This window comes from Brachycentrus maculatus, unplaced genomic scaffold (assembly GCF_059751285.1).
Source record: "Brachycentrus maculatus isolate JH-2025_06_01 unplaced genomic scaffold, ASM5975128v1 h1tg000144l, whole genome shotgun sequence".
NCBI classification, from domain to species: Eukaryota; Metazoa; Arthropoda; class Insecta; order Trichoptera; family Brachycentridae; genus Brachycentrus; species Brachycentrus maculatus.
In genome coordinates, this window is record NW_028280897.1 from 3,683,141 (window position 1) to 3,698,972 (window position 15,832).

At 32.4% G+C, this 15,832-nt stretch overlaps 1 protein-coding gene across 1 annotated transcript in view; it reads right to left on the reverse strand.

The window, feature by feature from the left end:
- acj6 (abnormal chemosensory protein 6) overlaps window positions 1–15,832 on the reverse strand; it is a 91,320-nt gene that overhangs the window by 29,405 nt on the left and 46,083 nt on the right. Inside the window, exon 2 of the mRNA XM_088260883.1 lies at window positions 7,176–7,232. Within this exon, the coding sequence (XP_088117009.1) occupies window positions 7,176–7,232 (57 nt within the window). The remainder of the gene's footprint in view (window positions 1–7,175; window positions 7,233–15,832) is intronic.

Below are 15,832 nucleotides of genomic sequence, written 5' to 3' on the forward strand. Positions count from 1 at the left end.
TAAGTGATCACTTTACACACGTGTAACATTCACCAATTCTACCCATTTTTGACAACCACTCTACTCAAATTCTTGGAAGCTCTATATAAATGAACCAATTATTTATTATTATATTATTCACTATAACTTCACTAGAGACATCTATTGGTGAGATGAAATGAATATGAAAAAATAAAATAAAATAAAATATGAAAGTGACTCCTGTAATTGGAGATAATCCAGATCTTTTGAACAAATATTTGGACACACTCAAAAAAGGTTGTAAATAAATTGTCTGGTCAAATTATAAGCTTCAATAATAAAAATGAAAATGATATTTTCTGGCGTTTCTCATGTGTGTGATTATAATCCAGGATTCGGACCTCACATACTAATAAAAGACTTTCTGCTTAAAAAAAGCTTCTTTTCATCTTACCAATAGATGTCTCTAGTGAAGTTCTAGTGATTAAGCATTTTTAATATGTTTACATTATATTTATTGTTTCGGCATTCGCTTTGTGGTAAGACATGATGAAATTGTAAATGAAAAGTCTTGTTTTTTTACCACTTGAGTTATATTTATTTTAAGTAAGTAATTTAATTTCAAAATAAATAAAACTCAAGCGGTAAAATACAAGTGTTTGATAAGAGTTGATTTACTCATTTTATTTTTAAAATAATAATTTTTGCGTGTTATATTGGAACTATTCATTTATTTCACAGGGACATACCAGGAAAGCAGCGTGATTAATTGGATGGATAACTATAATACCCATGTTACAAATCAAGTTACTCTATTTTCTCGTTTGTACCGCCTAATTAATATATTTTAGTAGATTAACGCCGGCAATACCCAAGCCACCGTGAATTATTGATTTTGGTAATGATATTAACTAGTACCTAGTAACGCTACCCTTATTGAGGACTTTGAAGGTTTTCAGTACATATTGGTTAACATCACTTCTGTTTGATACTATCTTACACTTTAAACGTTTGAGAAGCATGAGAAATGTTTTTTTGTGAACAAGAAAGATTTAATTCCTGAGAGGAAGAGAGAGAGAGCACGTCAAAAGACATACAACAAAACAAGATTTTGATGAAAATTTTTCTTTACGACATTTCGAGTGTGTCCAAATACTTCTTCACAAATCTGGATTATCTCCAATTGTTGGAGTATTTCTATAAATAGAACTTCCAAGAATTTGAGTAGTGTGGTTGTAAAGTGATCAATTAAACCAGCCTATGACGGTCGTCAGCCCCGTAAATGCACAGATTTCTTCTTCATCTTTGATGAGATGTCAAAAATTAAATAAATTTTTTCGTGAGAACGAGAAAAAAAAATATCTTTTATAGGTCCAGATTTCTTGATTCGTTGTTTGTTCAAATACGTTGCCTAATTTTACAGAGAGGTTAGGTTTATCAATACTATTATAATTTAAGTTTCTCTTAGTATATCCCACTTTTTCTGAAAATCTACTGTAACATGTGTTTCGATGCATTCCGCATCATTTTCAAACGCCGTATGTGAAGCTAATTCTAAATTTTACAGTTGGGTCCTTGGGACGTTGAAGGTTGAAGAGGGGGTAGGAGCTGTTTCTTATTTTTATTTATTTATTTAATTGTTATCATATAATGGGTATATATATGTGGCGATGTGAGAGGGAAAACAGAACGAGGACTACCGAAAAAGACTTGGCACGATCAGATCAATAAGAACCTAAAATCTGGCGGTGTCAAAAGTAATCCGAGGTCATGTATGACTAGATGTATGGATGTGAAGGAGGCGAGGAGTGTATGTCAGGACAGAAGAGTGTGGCGTTCCATCCTTTCTGCCTACCCCTGCGGGAAATGGCGTGATGGTAGTTGTAGTAGTAGTAGTAATTATCATATATTTTATTTTTATTTGTTATCAGTGGGAACATAGACGATAGGGGGGGAGGCTTTAATCATTGTCATATTTTTGCTCATGACTTTTGCGGTGCGGATAAGGGTTAAAATATTATGAACAATGAGTCCAAGAAAACAACCGAAAATCATGTTCTCGGGTACAGTACAGTCGGGTGTAGTTATAATTCACGGTTAAATCGGGCATTTTAATCCTTCTTCAACATCCGGAATAAAAGAGGAAAGTATTTACCCCGACGAAATCCCATTACGCCTCTACCGGATTTACCCGCATTATGAAATGGAAAATTCTGTTAGAGTTGGAAAAGTTTCTTATTTTTATAAAATGGCGCTGCATTAGCAGGCTGCGGAAGTTTCCGGGGATATAAACAGTCACGTGGAGGCCCAAGGTAGACGGACACGACGCGGAAAAATGTATTCGAAAGTTGTGAGAAATTTTGTCTGGGTACTTCTCTGACGATTCAATTAAACTTCGAAACCCATCGTTAAACGTTCCGGATCGCCTTCGGAATACTTACTTGATAGGAAATGCTTTTCATGACTTTGGTTAATATTATATGTTGTAAGTATTTGTCCGCCTCCGTAGTGTAATGGTCAGCACGCTCGGCTACCTTTCTGGAGGTCCCGGGTTCGATTCCCAAGGGGGGTAAAATAAATAAAAGTGATTTTTTTACTGTCATATTTATTCAATATTACACTGGACTGGTACCTGAAGCGGAGGGCTGATCACCTTTCCTTCATGTGTTAACGATCTAGATAACACTGCGTTTATATGATGCAGTGCCCTATGCACCATTGGGGTGCGGATAAGGGTTTGAATATATTTATAGTTGCTGAAAGAATTGAGCGATGTATTTATTAAAGAAGAATAATGTAATTTCTTGCTGAGTGATATAAGTCAGGAAAAAATCGAATATTTATTTCTATCCTTAAAATTCGAGTCAAATTATAAGCAGATTGCAGTCAACGGCGATTGTAACAAGTGGAAATATACCAGATTTTTCTGTTTCTTCATTCTAAAAAAATCAGTTTTATCAATAAATGTCAGTACAAAACTGATGTCTGAATTTTGATTGAATTTATAAATGTATTTAAAGTAATACGAAATATTGTTTTGTCCGCTTCGAAAATCATAAAATAATATCGAATATTGGTGAGACTAATGATTGAATATTTAATAAACTCATTAAGTGCGTTTTAATAAACTCGCCTCACTTTATCCCCGCAAGTCTCCCATTTATGAATCGATAAAATGAAACAGCTCCACGCGAACGAACCAGTGGTGTTCCTATTCAGAATCATTCTAGGGGACACAACTAAGTTACTGCTTACAGGCCATTAATAATGCACCCTCGAAATTTTCCTACGTGCGTATTTATAAAAGCCTCTACTATTTACAAGTACATAAGTGAAATTATCTGTAAGTATCTGGGAAGGCGTATATGTATTCTACGGAAAACACATTTAAACTCTACCGAGAAAACTGAATACAGATACAGCATTTTGAGTGTGTCCAAATGAAATATAGTTAAACCCTTATCCGCACCCCGATGGTGCATAGGGCACTGCGCCATATAAACGCAGTGTTATCTTGATCGTTTACACATGAAGGAAAGGTGATCAGCCCTCCGCTTCAGGTACCAATCCAGGGTTATATTGAATAAATATTAGAACGAAAAAATCACTTATATTTATTTGACCCCCTCTGGGAATCGAACCTGAGACCTCCAGAACGGTAGCCGAGCGTGCTGACCATTACACTACGGATGCGGATAATATAATATAAATAAAATATAGTGTAAAATAATAAAATGAAAAGGATATTTTCTAACGTTTCTAATGGATGTGATTATAATCCAGGATTCGGACCTCACATACAAATAAAAGAGTTTCTGCTCAATAAAAAAGCTTCTTCATCTCACCAATATATATCTCTAATGAAAATTAAAGTGATTCAAGTAAAGTGTATCGAAAACGGATCATATATATATAGAGCTTCCAAGAATTTGAAGTAGTGTGGTTATCAATCCTGGGTAGAATTGATAAATGTTACAGGTGTGTAAAGTGCTCAATTAAACCAGCCTTATGACGGCTGTAAGCCCCGTAAATGCCCAGACTTCCATATTCTTCTTCATCATTGTTGAGATATTAATAAAATAATATGAATATAGATACATCATGAGTGCAATTATTTTTTTATATTTTAGTTTTACTCGGTAAATACCACTTTTTAAAAAATCTACTGTGACACGTGTTTCTATATATCCCACACCATTGTCTAACACAGCACGATATTTGAAAAATGATGCGGAATGCATCGTAATAGGTGTTCAATAGATTTGAAGAAATAGTGGTAAAAATTTATTGAAAAATTAAATATATTTTAGTTAAATTAAACCGTAAGTTTATTTTTGTTTGCATTATAAAAAAAGATTAAAAAAGACTTAATGATGTTTCTTTATACTTTACTTCATATTATTTTTTCAAAATGATTTTTTTATATGTAATTACAGTTCAAAAGTTTATCAAGATATTTTTGTTAATAAAGTTTTCGTTTTCATGATTCTAATACATACCAAATGAAAAAATATATATTTCACAAGGTCTGCCGTTCTTCAAAGAAACATATCGCTCACTCCTTTCAAGAACATCATAAATCAAAAATCGTCAGTTTTCAGTTGTGCATGTTTTCGGAATGCCCAGAAAATATACTATATCTAAGCAAATGCGGCATATTTTTAACTTAATATTTACCCGCTTCAGGGCAGAAAGTATTGTTTTTGCATTTTGAAGAAAAGGTATTGCATAATAATTTTTTTAAATATACTAAATATTTTCAAATGGAGAAAAAACCTTCAGGTTTTACCTAAAAAGTTCTGTTGCACAGTAAAAAGTTCAGTAAGTGGCTTGATATTTATTTTTAATACATTGTATTATATTTTTTAACTTTAAAAACGTTCTTCTGAAAAACCAAGTATTTTGATTTATGACGTTCTTGAAAGGAGTGAGCGATATGTTTAGTCTGTATTTCTATTTTAAAGAATATCACAAAAAATATTTTGCGTCTAATATGATCCCTCGCATATTGATCGCCAAGAGAATTACTTATTATATCTTTTGGATGTTTGAGATCAGTTTACGGTCTTTTAGTTGGCGGAAAATCCTATTTAACGCACAGTTTCCTTTGATATAAGTCATTATATTTATTTCTAAGAAAAACCTTACGAAATAAGTAATATTTCAATGGGCTTACAAACAAAACGTACTTAGTTTATACCTTTCGTTTAAAAATAAAAATCTTATTTATTAAAAAGTATTTAATATTTACTAAAAATATTCATATCTCATGGTAATAAAATATGAAATATGATGAAAAATATTTCGTAATACTGAAGTGGTATTTCAGTGGTCTTACAAAAAACGTACTTGGTTATGTACCTTTAGTTTAAAATAAACTAAAAATTGTCACAAATTAAAAAAAGGTATTATATATTAATTATAACACGTGTAAAAATGATCATATCTTATGGTAACGTACAAATGCATGGTGATTTTTTTTAAGAAAAACCTTACGTCATAATTGGTATTTCTATGGTCTCACAGAAAAACGTACTAAGTTTGTAATTATAGTTTTAAATAAAAAATAACTTTATATTAAGTAAATGTTATATCTCGTGGTGATATATATACGAATTTTGTATTTTTAAATGAAATAAGTGGTATTTCAATGGTCGTACAAAAAATGATTAGTTCGTACCTGTAGTTTTAAATAAAAATACATTTGAAAAATTAAGTAAAATACGTGTAAAAATGTTCATGTCTCGTGGTAATGTACATACGAATTGTGACGAAATCATGAATATGTAATCAATTTGATGGTAAATTTCAGCTTAAAATCTACCTTTACTAAGATTTTGTCAAAACATTGCCCAATTTATAACTCTCTAATATTGTGATTTTGTATTTTGTAACTTGTGTATTAAACAATCTATTTTAGAAGGTCGTGTAATCTTTATTTATAAATTGTTATATTTCAGAAGCTGTTTGCTTAAAGCTGACAAATTTATTGAAAATTGAAACATTTTTTCTTACAAATGACACTATTACAAATACTCACCTTAAAAGTGTTTAAATACACCTTACATATCAAATAAAAGGGGAGTAGAATACAACAAAATGTGAAACGTCAAATACAACAAAGTCAAATACAACACAGTCAAAGTCAAATACAACAAAATGTGAAACGCAATCGCATAATTTATGGATTTTACCCATAATGATAACATTGGCAATTTGTTGCTAACATGAACAGCGGTGCATTCATTATGATACAAGTATCACGTGAAATACTGGTGGAAATAGGTATCGTGGCGTTAATCCGTCAGATCACAAACAAGGCTATGCTTTCATTCGGATTACATGAATGGTCGAACAGTGAATGCAGCCCTGTTATGTTAAGGGATGGTAAATAGCGATACAAGCAAAACAGTCATTATCATTACGCCTCGCTACAGTAGCAAATTAGGTGGCACAACGTAACATCGCTGGTTATACCAAATTAAGTGCTGATTTCGCATTTTGAGGTTAGATGAATGTAATTTAAACGAGCTATACAAATATCATTCATATGGCTTAATGCACATTAAATTATTGTACCTTCTGCGTTACCTAGGCAACCTCAAATGTTTTTTTTAAAATGTTAGATTTGAGAAATGTTTTGCGAAATAATTTTCAAGCTTAAATTGAATTAATTGAATTTTCTAACATTAGGTTGAATTAAGGACATTTTTTATCTTTAGTAGAAATAAAAAAAAACCTCTATTATATAGTAACTTTTATAACTGGCCATCTTTGTCTGGATAATCCAATTTGAATGATATCATTTCTTAAAAATATATCATCTCCCAGAAATATCATTTTAAAAGAGATCAATGTTTAATGTCTCTTTTATGTTGTAATTTTATAATTGACTATCTATATTTCCAATCGATTTGAATGATATTTTTTGTTTTAATGATAAAAAGATTGTCGCAAACAAATTATGCAATTACAAAAATACAAAAGGTACAATCGCTGTGCAGATCACACTATTAAAATAATAAAAATATACAATAATTAAAATATCGATAATCAAATTTACAATTATTTCAACACTCGTAAATTTCGTTGAATTGAAATGAAATCTTCATAAAAATAAAAGAGATCACTGAAAATACTATGGAACTTTTAAGGAAGGAAGTTTATCTGTTAAATCTCAATGTTTGAATACCAAAAAACTCATAACTACTTACATTATGACGCGGAGACCATGAGTTACACATCAGGGAAGCATCTTCTAATATTCTGGTCTGTAAAAAAGGTTCATTGTTAGTTTTGAAATCTTTCAACTTCTGAAATATTAAGCGAGATTCAATGTTTTCGCACAATTTAAATAACGTTTAAATCGGTCAAAGTCTAACGCCACATAACGTAAATAAAAATCATACGATATTTACATTTTAACACTCAACCAGTTATATTTATGTATATGTTGATCGCGAAGAACATATGTACATGATATGCGTGATTGAATAAATTAGTTAACTACAAAACTAACTAACTATCACGCCGCTTCACTGCATAGGTAGACAGAGGGAATAGAACGCCATACCAATCTGTTTTAGCAAGAAATCTTCGCCTCTTCATACATACATACCTGCCGATTATTCCAACTCCTGGCCTGACTACGCCCAAATATTTTAAATACTTAATCATGTCAAGTTTTCCTCGGTATTCCTCGACTTATACCTACCGGGTGATTATTTTAACCTGAGAGTTTCTAATTCGATTTCAAGGATGCGTCACGTTAATTACGCGCATTTGGTTACACGAGAAAGAAGAAACCTATAACGTAGAGAGAAGGCAAAAGAGATATATATATATATATTCCGACGGCTTTGTGGTGTTTATATAACATTGTATTGTGTTGTGGTGTTTATAACATATGACAGTTTTTTCTAGCCTCTCACTAGTCTGATGATATCGGTAACGACGAAACCCAGTCGCTGGTCAAATAAAATACACGTTTAATAAACTATGTAGCTGTTATTTTATTACATAAATATTTTATTTACAACATAGAGAGAGAATCGAATGAGCGGAGAAAGCATAGTTAAACAAAACTATCAGGCAAATGTGGTTGGAAATAGAATCAGAGGAGGACCGAGTAAAGCTTGGCATGATCAGGTATTTCCAATACTTGAACGTAGTCAGGCCAGGAGTCGAAATAATCAGTGTGCACGTATGAGAGGATTTATGAATGTGGAAGAGGAGAATATTGTTTAAAATTACAGATTGGTGTAGGGGTTGTATTCTCTCTGCCTACCTCTATGGAGAAAAGGGCGTGATGGTTAGTTAGTTATGGTAGTTTAACACTACTTGGTCAGTATGTTTCTTTTCTGTTAAAAGTAAAATTTCATTTACTCCAACTATTATTGCTTAAATACTTCGAATTTCTCATCCTTCCAACATTTTTAAAGGGATCAATAATTAAAAATTGGATTTATTTACAACATATTCTTTGTCTATGTTGAGATGTCAATATGAATCACACCCGAGTGAACAAACCCAGATTCGAGAACAAGTCAGCTATCCAAACTCAAAACACAGTAAGAGACTTTTTTTGTAGTACGTTTTTTTTTGCATTTTTGCACTAAGTAGATTTTACGTAGTCCAAAAATGCAAAAAAACGTACTACAAAAAAATGTCGCTTACTGTGTTTTAAGTTTGGAAAGCCGAAGTGTTTATACAGTTTCGTAATGTTGTTAGAAAATTTGACTTATGCACGTTAATATTCTACGCGGTATTTCATATGAACCTAAAATCTGGTGATGTATGACTAGATGTATGGATGTGAAGGAGGCGAGGTGTGTATGTCAGGACAGAAGAGTGTGGCGTTCCATCCTTTCTGCCAACCTTAGCGGGGAAAAGGCGTGATGGTAGTAGTAGTAGTAGTAGTCATAGCGGTATTTCATTTGTATAAGATGATTAAAAATTACGTATTAACAAAGTACTCGAGCGCGCAAACCGCCAATGTCGCAAGCTGCAATTTGCCTCTCTTCTACAATGGAAGTACAGTCCCCGGTCATATTAAAGCCCGGGATTAGCGATGTCAGATTATATCCCAAGACAGGGTTACCTCGCGTTCACTCCCCTACCGGTACATAGCACATTCCCTTTGTGAATTTCATTTCAAGCGCGAAATTATAATTATTATAATACAATTTTCATAAAACTTGTTTCCTCTGGCTTTAGACTCGTAGATTTACAAAATACAGTGAAACCTCTATCTATCGTACCTAGAATAATCGTTTTCCCGGATGACTCGTTTATTTCTTCTACCCCGAGATGATTTCATACAAAAATAGATCGCATATTATTTTTTGACATCTCAACATAGATGAAGAACAATATGGAAGTGGTTTAAGTGATCACGTTATACACGTGTAACATTTACCAATTCTACCCACGATTGACAACCACACAATTCAAATTCACCAATAGGAATAAGGAATTCTTAAGAAATTCTTAAGGAATTCTTGTGATTCAAGAATAATGTTTCGAAATTGGATCATATATATATGTACATATATATATGTAGAAGAATATATGTATATGGGCAATCTATGCATGAAACGGGTTTCACTTGTACTCTGATCATCCATATACAATGATTTTTCTCAATCTGACCATGAGTCAAATTTTTAATACGGTGTTTATAAATAAACCAATTTATATATGGTGAATACAATCTCAACTATTTGCGATTAAGACGGGATATTCGATAGGCTGGAACTTAATTTTCTTTGACATTTAACGTAATTGTACTTTTATTTTGAAACACCATTTACATAAAATTTCTAAAAATTGCTTTTTGGCGTTTCAAGAACAATGTTTCTAAATTGGTTCATATAAATAGAGCTTCTAAGAATTTGAGTAGCCTGGTTGTCAATAACGGGTATAATTGGTGAATGTTACCCGTATGTAAAGTGATCACTTAAACCTGCCTATGACGGTTGTAAACCCCGTAAATGCCCAGATTTTCATATACTTCTTAATCTTTTATGAGGTGTCAAAAATAAATATGAAAAATAACTCCTATAATTGTAGGTAATCCAGATTTGTGAACAACCATTCGGACGTACTCAAAATGTTTTATGATCTCATCGATCGTTTCTCTGTCACTATTTTACCGATTCATCGTTGAATTACGTTGCATATTTGTCTTTGAAATTTTGACAGTTTTTTTACATCCTTTTCAATGCTACTCAATTTTGTTACATTCGACGACAATATTCCATCGTGTGGGATAGAAACTATGGAAAGCTTGTGTGACGCAAGGTAGACGGATACAGCAGAAGAGGTCGATATTGATTAAGAGGAGCCGCTGCCTGTACATCCATTTTCATAAGCATGCACTCTTTGAAAGATTGAAAACTTTGTACTGTATTATATTATTTGTTGGATGAAACTATACTATTTTTTGACATCTCATCAAAGATGAAGAAGAATATGGAAGTCTGGGCATTTGCGGGGCTGACGACCGTCATAGCCTGGTTTAAGTGATCACTTTACACACGTGTAACATTCACCAATTCTACCTATTATTGACACCCACACTACTCAAATTCTTAATAAAGTAAATGCCCAGACTTCCACATTCTTCTTCATCTTTGATGAGATGTCAAAAAATAATATGAAAATAACTCCTGTAATTGGAGATAATCCAGATTTTGTGAACAAGTTTTTGGACACACTCAAAATGTTGAAACTATACTGTTGGCTTACGGAAATAAAACAGTAAAAAACAAATGTCGATCACAGATTATGTCGAATGCAATAAACTTCAACATCTTTTCGGTTCTGTTCAGTTCATTATTATTTTTAAATAAATACATTTATTTACATTTAAAATTGTATTCTGGTTTAGAATTTTAACCTACCAATAGTGATGCAGATTGGGAAGGCGGTATATTTACCATACTCGATAGAATTTCCTCGTGTATTAACGTCTTAATCTGGCATTTTTAGTTTATTTTGAATAGGTCCCTTTAAAAACGACAAATAGTGGTTTCCCTGTTTATATTTACCTGTTGCTTTAAAGTCTGTGTTTTATGTATCATGCCCATTGAAAATGTTTTCAACTTTGTATACGATAATTTTTTTGTTAAATTTGATTACATGTTACTAAAATGTTATGAAACTTTCATGAACGCCCACACCTCTAATCGCTAACAAATTATAAGTGCAGTGACATGTAAGTTAAGTATATACTTGTAAGTTCACAACATTTTGCGTGTGCCCAAATACCTACTTAAAAAATATTAATAATCTGTATTTCTCCACCTCCTTGTTCGCCTCCGTAGTGTAATGATCATCACGCTCGGTTGTCGTACTGGAGGTTCCCGGTTTGATTCCCAGGAAGGGGTTAAATAAATAAAAAGTGATTTTTTCACTCTAATATTTATTCAATATAACCCTGGACTGGTACCTGAAGCGGAGGGCTGATCACCTTTCCTTCGTGTGTTAATATAACACTGCGTCAATACGACGCAGTGCCCTATGCACCATTGACCAAGACCAGACCGGAAATAATGTGGAATTAATGGAAAAACGTGTCACAATACATATAAAGAAATAGTGGTAATTACCAAGCAAAACTTGTTTAATGTGAAAATTTTATTTATTTACTAAGTATAAGTATTTATTTACTATTTAAATTTGTTTGATGGAGAAATCCTTGTTCTCTAATCTCTTTGTATTAAATTTTAGCATCCGTTAAGTAAGAAGCGAGCGGCAAGGTGATTCTTAGCCCGCCTCTTGCAAAGAGAGGTAATTATTTTCATTGCTTTTATGATTCCTCGAGTGAATTTACAATTATGTATTTGTGAATATAATTCAGAGGCAAAAACAAAGTGAGAGGGTGGGCCCTTCAAGCGCCGATGGGGGAAAGAGTTAAATTCGAGTACAAGATTTCAATTAACATCATCACAAGCTCTCCTTGGGATAGTAACTGGATGACGAGATTTACATTTAGAAAGGACTCCATTCCTTTGCTCTGCAGAATCGTTAAGCGCGCTTTTGGAGGGTACGATCTTCAAGAAGACTCGAAATAATTTGGAAATTTTACTGCCAAAAGATGTATGTTTTATTCCATTTAAGAGTCTAGCTCTTTCCGCTTTCACTAACAAATTACTTCTTGGCAATTAGTTAAAGTCGCCCATCTAACTATTGGGTAATTTAGAAATTGTCGAATACTCTATTTGAAAGTTTTATCATTTCTGTTTCTCGTGTCCTTGTTTTTTGATTATTTAATTCACTATTTTAGTTATTAATAAGAAATTACAATAATGTGCCCTTCACTAGGTTTTCCCATGTCGAGGACACATTTTACAGTTCGTGTATAATAAAGCAGTACGAAAATAAATTATTTCATTAATTGTTTCGACAGAAGGATGAAAGTAGACTGAATGCAGTCGAAATGCGATCTCTCAGAAGAATGTGTAACAAAACGATGTATGATAGATGTGCGAATAGTGAAATAAGGAAGGAATGCAAAGCTGAGATAAGCATTATCGATAAAATTAAGAAAGGTGTGTTGAGATGGTTTGGACATGTAGAACGAATGAGTGACGAAAGAACGGTAAAACAAATTTATGAGGCGAATGTTAGCGGGAAAAGAAGCAGAGGAAGACCGAGAAAAACATGGCACGATCAGGTATGCCAAATACTTGAAAGTGGTCAGGTTAGGAGTCGTAACAATCGGCGGGTATGTATGAGGAGATGCATGAACGTGGAAGAGGCGAAGAATGTTTGCAAGGACAGAGTGGTGTGGCGCTCTATTCTCTCTGCCTACCCCTGCGGGGAAGCGGCGTGATGGTTAGTTAGTTAGTTAGTTTCGACAGTCGCTATATGGTAATTGTAGTTTAAGTTTTATTTTATAAATACCACTAATTCTATAAAATCTATTGTGATACCTGTTTTGATGCACCATGTTGGTGTTTGAAAATGATGCAGAATGCATTTAAATACGTCACGGTTTGAAGACAATATGGTATTTATTAAGTAAAACTTGATTTAAAAATGAAATTAATACGACTTACTCTAATGATTCGAAATATTATATTATATTTACGAACTTTATAAAATTAAACAACTTTGTTTTAACCACTTTCCTATTATTAGTACACTTTAACCTTTAAGGAAACTAAATCCTATGTGAAATTTTTTTGGTAAGGGAATGTAATTAATTATGAGTATTTTAATGTTTTTAAAGTTTTATAGTTTAATAAACCCTGATGATGACAAGGTTCTTTTCAAAGCCGCTAGGTTAAAGTGTACTTATAATAAAAAAGTGGTTTAAACAAATTTGTTTAATTTTATAAAGTTCATAAAATGTGCCAAAGTATCTGTGAAAATCATTCACAAAACTATATTTAAGATCTACCCACCTTCATTTTCTTCTTATGAATAGCTTATCTTTATTAACTTACATTATTTAATAATGCGATATAGATAATGCAGGTTATACAATTTCGTTTCATTATTATTAAAGTTCTTTTGACCAAAAGATGTATGTGTTAGGATTCGTTTGATGTTTCTGTGATTCGGATCTTGGAGTTCTATGTACGTTACTAATTGTGATTTCTGTGCTTTGGTGGTAGATGCTTTCTTGTGTTATGTGATTTTAGCGTATAGTTGCTTGATTGTCATAAATTGTTAAATACGTGTCCATGAAGTGCGTTAGTATATATTTTTTTTTAATTTTACCAAAAAGCATTGAGTTGATAACGCGAGTTTCCCGTGGCTTTTCTAAACTTCCAATTAATTAAAACTATTGTTTAGTGACTGCTCATTATTGAAAATCAAATAAGCAGGTTATTTGGTATCAACAATCATTTGATGAAACCGATAATTTGTTTTAATTCTACCCCTTGATTAAAAACCAATTATTAGTCTGCGTATTTGTCATGTTGAAATAGGTAAATATTTCCATCGATCGAAATGATTGATGCTTGTTAAGACCGACAAAAGGCACTTCGATATTATTGGCGGTATTCATAAATACTGTTGAAAGTTTCAGCTTATAACGAAATGTCGGGATTAACCAGATTTTTGTCCCCTAGAGAAAGCTCTTTCAGGCAGCTTTGCTCGTTTGTCAACGGGCACTATTCGTGTTTATGTGGGCACGGCTAAGGAGACGTAAGTCCTCAGGTGCGGTGTGCAGGGTGTCGAGGGAAAGCTCTATGCCATCCCCATGCATTTTTAGTCATCATATTTTGTAGTAAATTACTAAAGCTCAGGGTACATGCGCCAAAAAAGCACATAACAAACGCAACCACATTGATTATATTCGGTGACAAATACAACACAATTCAAAGTATCAACCATTAAAAAAATTGTTGTTTGATCTTGTAAATTACAAAATGACGTTGTCATGAAATCACTGCATATAATTATTACAATTTCTTATATATAACCTATAACCCCGACCGGTTACTAAGCAAATAGTTTCTCCTTCAAGGTTAATTAAAAATAAGTAGAGCTTAATAAATCTGGAATAAAGCATTTAAAATATTCATATCATGCTATTTTGTACACAAGAAATCTTTTAGAGATTTCATCATAATTTGTAATCACAATGTAATATATAGCATAAAAATAAAGGTTTAAATTATTTTGTAAAATAAAAATTAATGTAATAAATCGCATGTACTCTTAGTACACGTTATAAAAGTAAAAGTTCTTAAAAAATAAAGAATAAAATAGATAAAGAGAGATAAAAGAGAGGGAGAGAGAGAGAGCATCTCAACAGAAATACAACAATACAAAATTATCATTTCTTGTTTTTCCAATATTTTCACTCTAATTGGTTGGTGCTTAAATGGTAATACTGATATTTAGGGTTTGTGCTATATATTTTTTTCTAAATATAATTGAATAAATATTAAGAATCATATTTTTACCCTAATGAAGATGATATTAAGATAGAATGTTTTACCCAGACTTCTTTATTCCCACTCAACGACATCTTGAAAAAAACATTAATATCAACTCTTTATGGGATGATATTTAGTTACTATGAGCAGTTTAATTACACTAAAAACATTTTTAGCATGTTATATTGAAGTAAGATAATCTTTTAAAAGGAGAATATTTTCCAAGCTAGATTAGAAATTTCTTTAAAATAAAACAGCCTTAATTTCAATTATTTACCAGGCAGAGTTACCCTGAACTGAACTGAAATAATATTCCCCAAAAACTTACGATCAATTTAAGAAATATTTACATAATTCCACCATTTTAAGCCGAGATGGAGGCTGTAGGAATAAAATACTTATTTCACCCTTCCATCCAACTGAGTTGAGTAGGCACTAGGTACCTGATACTTAAGCTAGGCTACATCTACCCCTGTAGAGCATTATGTACGTATAGGGCTTTCGGTTGTAAAAGGCAATGGCGGGGAGGTAGGGGGTGAGATTATGGTAATTGAAAAAGCTTAGCGTAATGAGCAGTGGATAAGAGTTTTAGCGTTTCAACATTCCTTTGTACGGGAACTAAAAAAGAGAGCCCTTAATAGCTTTAATCCATAAAAAGTTTTCGGGTCACTTAAATTTTGTTAAGTGTCGGAGTGATCAAACCTTACGCCACAAACTTATCAATACTTATCATATCGATGTGCTTCTTAGGGGTGTACTCTCAAATATACAAAGTCACTACGCAAACGGCTGGGTGGGAAGCCATACTGTCCACATTTTTTAAAGAACACATATAGTCCGTATTTTTTTAAGAAAATACATTGGAAGTAAGAATATTTTTTTATGAATATTGAAGTAAGAAATTTTTAGAAATTACATAGAATGTTTTTTTAGAGAACATATTAATAAACATAAGTCTTACGAGTTTGATC